Here is a 6,942-nt window from a genome sequence, read left to right on the forward strand (position 1 = left end):
AGCCCCTGCAGAAATGGACCAGTTCATAGCGGAGTATGTTGAGGAGGCCAACCGAGAGATCGACCTCTTCAACAATCAGCTGGAGCAGCAGCAGCACCAGGACCTGTTTGACCCTTAGTGACCCCCAAGGTTGGGGTTAGAGGTCGTCTGTCTCGTCCTTTTACTGTTTGTCCTCCTCAGCACATCTCAAAGGGAAACAAAGGGGGAAACTATACCATACATCCTGTCACTTCCACTATACCATACATCCTGTCACCTCCACTATACCATACATACTGTCACCTCCTCTATACCATACATCCTGTCACCTCCACTATACCATACATCCTGTCACCTCCACTATACCATACATCCTGTCACCTCCACTATACCATACATACTGTCACCTCCACTATACCATACATCCTGTCACCTCCACTATACCATACATCCTGTCACCTCCACTATACCATACATACTGTCACCTCCACTATACCATACATCCTGTCACCTCCACTATACCATACATCCTGTCACCTCCACTATACCATACATCCTGTCACCTCCACTATACCATACATACTGTCACCTCCACTATACCATATATCCTGTCACCTCCACTATACCATACATCCTGTCACCTCCACTATACCATACATCCTGTCACCTCCACTATACCATACATCCTGTCACTTCCACTATACCATACATCCTGTCACCTCCACTATACCATACATCCTGTCACCTCCACTATACCATACATCCTGTCACCTCCACTATACCATACATCCTGTCACCATACATATAGGGGTGATAAACATAACTGAATCAAGACATTATTATGGTGAGAGCACAAACTTTCTGTCCAGATAAGAGGTTCAACTTTACATTGTCAGTCAGTATCATCCTAGGTAGGTTTCTAATAGGCCAGTAGAATTGGTTCTATTTGTAGCCTGGCTGTTGGCATTATTAAAACACTCCTTTCTCGTCTCCTTTCCTGACCTGTCATACGATGCACAGCCCACCTGTTAGTTAGCTGCTTTCAGTATCACGCTGTGTAGCTGTTCTCACTGGCTCTACTGTGCTAATAGCTTGTATCAGTGTCAGACTTGGTGAGAGGAAGTGGACGCAGAGCTGTGAACTTTGAATAGACAGCCTGTAGCTGTAACTGTCTCCTGTTGTAAATACTAGCTAGACCGTCACCCAGCTCTAGTCAGCATAGCAACGTGGTCCTCAGTAACATAATGTCATGGGGATCAAACATCAACAATAACATTACTCCTCCCCTTTCACACCTAACATGACCTGACAATTAGTCTAGTTTAGGCCAGTTTGCTGGTTTAGGGTTTTGGTTTGATTTGGGCTGGTTTAGGCCACTTTGGGTTTTTGGGCTGGCTTAGGCCACTTTGGGATAGGAGGGTTTGGGCTGGCTTAGGCCACTTTGGGTTAGGAGGGTTTGGGCTGGCTTAGGCCACTTTGGGTTAGGAGGGTTTGGGCTGGCTTAGGCCACTTTGGGTTAGGAGGGTTTGGGCTGATTTAGGCCACTTTGGTCTGGATTAGGAGGGTTTGGGTTGAGGGTGTTTGAGGGATGGGGAGGGTAGGACTGGTGTTGGCCAGATAAGGGCTGAGGAATGAGTTAGTAGTGGTGTATTACAGGGATGGGTAGGGTCAGAGGTCAGAGTCTTAGTAATGGTGTATTACAGGGATGGGTAGGGTCAGGGGTCAGAGTTAGTGTTGTTGACCACATGCAGTTCCTTGATGTGGGATTTAAGCTGTGTCCACTACCTGTTAGATAGATGGGTGTTGGAGGTAGCTTACATGTTCTCTCAGGACTACCTGTCGTGATGTTCCTGGAGATGGGACTTAAGCTGTGTCCACTACCTGTTAGATAGATGGGTGTTGGAGGTAGCTTACATGTTCTCTCAGGACTACCTGTCGTGATGTTCCTGGAGATGGGACTTAACCTGTGTCCACTACCTGTTAGATAGATGTGATTTAAAATGCGTCCACTACCTGTTAGATAGATGGAATTTCAAATTAGAACATAACAGAATATTCGACAATATCAGTTGACAGAACAGTTACGGTCTGCTAATTTAGCTCCACTCACCTGGAGAACAGTTACGGTCTGCTAATTTAGCTCCACTCACCTGGAGAACAGTTACGGTCTGCTAATTTAGCTCCACTCACCTGGAGAACAGTTACAGTCTGCTAATTTAGCTCCACTCACCTGGAGAACAGTTACGGTCTGCTAATTTAGTTCTACTCGCCAGGAGAACAGTTACGGTCTGCTAATTTAGCTCTACTCACCTGGAGAACAGTTACGGTCTGCTAATTTAGCTCCACTCACCAGTCCATCTATACCGGGCCTGTCATCATACAGTCCATCTATACCAAGCCTGTCCATTCACAGTGCCTCCCATGCTAGACGTGTTACTGTCTGAATAGAGAATGACCCAGTCCTCTGCTAGATGTGTTACTGTCTGAATAGAGAATGATCCCTAGCCAGTAAGTTAGTTTCTTCAGGGTCCAGGCCTGTTCCAGTCAGATACACACCCAGTCAATCAGTCTAGAAAGGAAGACAGACTACATCACAATCCTCCTGACCCATGTTACTATTCATTCTCTTAGCTTACAATCCCTCCCTCTCCTTAACTTTATCAAGTGCAATTGTACTCTGTTTTTATATGTATTCTAACTACCTTCACAGAACTATTTTAAGGACTAGCTAATTAAATAAGGACCGCGTTCTCAGTCTCAACATTGGAGTGAGTTGAGATTTGCTTAACGCTTAGTACCATGCTGACCTAATCCACAGCACTGGAGACTAACGCTCTGTGTCTGTCTCAGTATGACTGGAGTCTCTTCTGACAAGTCCTCTTGTCTGCTTAGAGCAAAAATGGTTTTCATTCGCAATACCACAGAGACCTGTCTTAGTTGAGTCAGAGACACAGAGCCATAACTGAGGGTGATTGATATCCTACAGAATAAGACTGAAGATGCCATAACTACAGGTCTTAATGGGCGGTGTTTGGAAACAGACACTGATTGGTCTACGGTGTAGCTATCAGTCCTTAAAGGGTTCTAGGGGGTTATTATTGAAGATGTTTGTGATATTAACTTAGTAGCACATAAGATGCCACACTATCTGCATGTGTTAGGATGTCCTTTTAATATATATATCTATGATATATTCTGATACTATTGCCTTTCACCAAACTGGTATAACCAAGAGAAAATTATCACATTTATTTTACAAAACTGGTGAGAATTGAAGTACCTCAGACACCACTAGAGTATTTTTGTAATGCTGTGAATTGAACAGAGAAAAAGCTAAGAGTCAATCTTTTTCTCACACAATTGAATAAATAAGCAAAACAGAGAAATGTTGTGAGACGTGATGTTTCTCTGGTCCAGCAGTGCCTTGGCCCGTTACTATACGGCTAAGAAATAATCCTGTTCAGAGCTCCAGCCCCCTCTAGTCTACATTCTACTGCTACTGTACATGACGGGGCTGGAGGCTGAGGAACCGTCCTGAAACGGTATTTGGTGAAAGGAACCGTCCTGAAACAGCCTGGGTCTATTTGGACCATCATGCCACTCCTTGCCGGTTTGGCATGACAAGGAGTTGAGATGATGACAAACAGATCTGGGACCAGCTATCTTAAACAGTGTTGGTGAAAGGACTGAATCAATGGAATTGTTCTTTAAGCAATGTGTTACTCAGCCAAAGGGGGCAGTAAGCCCCAGGGGAAGGGGAGGTCACTCGAGGGCTCACACCGTTTCAACTAGTAAATACATGATACAAAGCCACAATGATTCTGAATGGAAACCGGGGTCCTCGTGGTTCTGGTTTCAAAGCTGTTGTCAAAAATGAGGATGATGAGTTAGTGGTTAAAGTAGAGCAGCCTACCCTGTCCTAATGGTTAACTTAGTGGTTAAAGTAGAGTAGCCTACCCTGTCCTAGTGGTTAACTTAGTGGTTAAAGTAGAGCAGCCTACCCTGTCCTAGTGGTTAAAGTAGAGCAGCTTCCCTGTACTAGTGGTTAACTTAGTGGTTAAAGTAGAGCAGCCTACCCTGTCCTAATGGTTAACTTAGTGGTTAAAGTAGAGTAGCCTACCCTGTCCTAGTGGTTAACTTAGTGGTTAAAGTAGAGCAGCCTACCCTGTCCTAGTGGTTAAAGTAGAGCAGCTTCCCTGTACTAGTGGTTAACTTAGTGGTTAAAGTAGAGCAGCCTACCCTGTCCTAGTGGTTAACTTAGTGGTTAAAGTAGAGCAGCCTACCCTGTCCTAATGGTTAACTTAGTGGTTAAAGTAGAGCAGCCTACCCTGTCCTAATGGTTAACTTAGTGGTTAAAGTAGAGCAGCCTACCCTGTCCTAATGGTTAACTTAGTGGTTAAAGTAGAGCAGCCTACCCTGTCCTAGTGGTTAACTTAGTGGTTAAAGTAGAGCAGCCTACCCTGTCCTAATGGTTAACTTAGTGGTTAAAGTAGAGCCGTCTACCCTGTCCTATTTAAGGTATTGGTCAGCTGATTGGTTAGGTGACCCACCTTATTGCTCAGTGGGCCCCAGAGAAAAAGCCCTCTAGAGGTTCTCCCCTGTAACTGAGAGCTAAATCTATGCTTCTGATGTAACTCTTCTTACTCAACCCTCTGGCTATGTTGTATTCATGCTGTATGTGGAGGCTAGCGGCTTGTAGCTGAAGTTATAGGACAAAAACAAAGTTTAGTGTTCATTGGTTTTTTATGAGGGAAATGTGATGAGTACGTTCTAAACAAAATTAAATGTTCTGAAGATTGGCTCCAAGGTTCCAGAGAGCCAACATTTGGAATTTATGCACTTTGATGAAAACTGATATTTGAATTCATTGTATTTTTATGTTTTGTAATGGAGTAATTATCTCACCTGTAGTCAAAGTGAGCTTTCACATGCCTACAGTAACCTACCTATACAGTACCCTGACTTCAACAGTCTTTAGGTGTTAAAAGGAATCACAAGTTTCAGTGGGAATAATAACTCAGGTATATTGGTCTATAGGAAGGTTATAGGTCAGGGCCCAGATTCACACAACCTTCTTAAGAAGATATTTCTTCTTAACTGCCATTTATTCCTTAACTATAGACTACAGATGAAAGTTCAGCCAAGTTGGTATTCCTCAAAAAGCTTCTTGGACATGTTCTTGTGTTATTTCATGTTTCTCTTCAAGTAAAAATATAAGAAGAAATTAGATTTTTGAAAATATAGTTTGTTCTTGGACATTTTCTTAATTCCAAGATGGCTAAACCCTCGTCTTAAACTCAGGGCAGTGAGATAATAAGCTCATTAAATCAATTGAACATATTTAATTCACTCAAACTTCATCTGAAAGTTTCAGTATTGATTATTTGAAACCCCAAAACATGTTTTAGAACAGTCATCTCAGTATGAAATATGCTAACATGATTGTCATTGCTAGCTAGATACTAAAGCTAGCTAAAACAGTTTGCCTAGTGACAATCTTTGACAAAGTTTGTGACAAAGTTTGTAAGAAAATTATAAAATCTTAACATATTGTTGAAGAATTGCACTTGTGAACTATCTTATGAACTTATAATTTTTTTCTTAAGAAGGTTCTTAAGTTTTTGCATAAGAATGTAATGTAAATCTGGGCCCAGGTTTCCACACCTGTAACAGTGGGTTACACCCTGTCAAACACTACTGATGGTTCAGTAGTGGTTAGTCTGCCAATCCTAATCAGAAGCTGATAGCCCATAGTTTTTCCCCCATACAATCTTATGACAACTACATTTATATGTTTGGGAAAGTATTGTTTTAAATTGGAGGTAGTTTATGGCATGAACATGGTGGTAAACTAAAGACTCTTTTCACCTCTACAACCAAGTTATTCCATCTGTAACGTAACTATATTAATACAATTGATTAATATATTGCCTCAAAAAAGGATTTCCGATGTGGAATCCAATAAGCTGAAATAAGGAATTTGGTGAAGTGAACTTAGTGCCAAAATGTTTTTGAGGATGATTAATTGAATCGCATTTGCACAAAACTACTGTAACTTTAGTTTTTTCCTGTGACTGATGCTTTTATAATCTTATTGTGTTATTTATTGCACCAAGTAATCCATTAAAATATTGATATGGTTAAATAGTCTCGTTATTTTTGTCATTGTCAGATATGAGTGTATTTACTGTACCTTAATGTATTCAAACCCCTGGATTTCTTCAGAATTTTTGTTAGTGGTATTATATGGATTTAATTGTAATTTATTCAACAAAATACTCTGTGAAAGTGGAAGAAATAATTCACTAAAATATAGTCTTTACATAAGCCCCTTTGTTTGGGCAAGCCTACATTAGTTCAGTAAGATGTGGCTTAACAAGTCACATAACTTACATGGACTCACTTTGTGATTTATGACTAACCCTTTATCTGTCCCACATACATACATACATCTGTAAGGTCCCTCTGTCAAGTGTTGAATTCCAGCACAGATTCAACTACAAAGATCAGGGAGCTTTTTGAAAGCCTCAAAGGGCAGTGATTGAATCCTACTGCTCTGATGCTCGTCGGATGTGGCAGGGTTTGCAAACTATTATGGACTACAAAGACTAAAACAACTGCGAGCTGCCCAGTGACACGAGCCTACCAGACGAACTAAATGACTTCTATGCACGCTTCAAGGCAAGCAACACTGAAGCATGCATGGGAGCTCCAGCTGTTCCGGACGACTGTGTGATCACGCTCTCCGTAGCCGATGTGAGTAAGACCTTTAAACAGGTCACCATTCACAACCATTCACACGGGTTACCAGGACGTGTACTCCGAGCATGCGCTGACCAACTGGCAAGTGACTTCACTGACATTTTCAACATGTCCCTGACCGAGTCTGTAATACCAACATGTTTCAAGCAGACCACCATAGACCCTGTGCTCAAGAACACCAAGGTAACCTGCCAAAATGAC

The 6,942-nt window shown here is 42.0% G+C and overlaps 1 protein-coding gene across 1 annotated transcript in view; it reads left to right on the plus strand.

Annotated features, from left to right (window-relative positions):
- Window positions 1-969, plus strand: part of dnaaf9 (dynein axonemal assembly factor 9) — a 94,030-nt gene extending 93,061 nt beyond the window's left edge. Inside the window, exon 35 of the mRNA XM_042325046.1 lies at window positions 12-969. Within this exon, the coding sequence (XP_042180980.1) occupies window positions 12-118 (107 nt within the window). The 3' untranslated portion in view covers window positions 119-969. The remainder of the gene's footprint in view (window positions 1-11) is intronic.
- Window positions 970-6,942: the final 5,973 nt, after the last annotated feature.

Source organism: Oncorhynchus tshawytscha, linkage group LG08 (assembly GCF_018296145.1).
Source record: "Oncorhynchus tshawytscha isolate Ot180627B linkage group LG08, Otsh_v2.0, whole genome shotgun sequence".
NCBI lineage: Eukaryota > Metazoa > Chordata > Actinopteri > Salmoniformes > Salmonidae > Oncorhynchus > Oncorhynchus tshawytscha.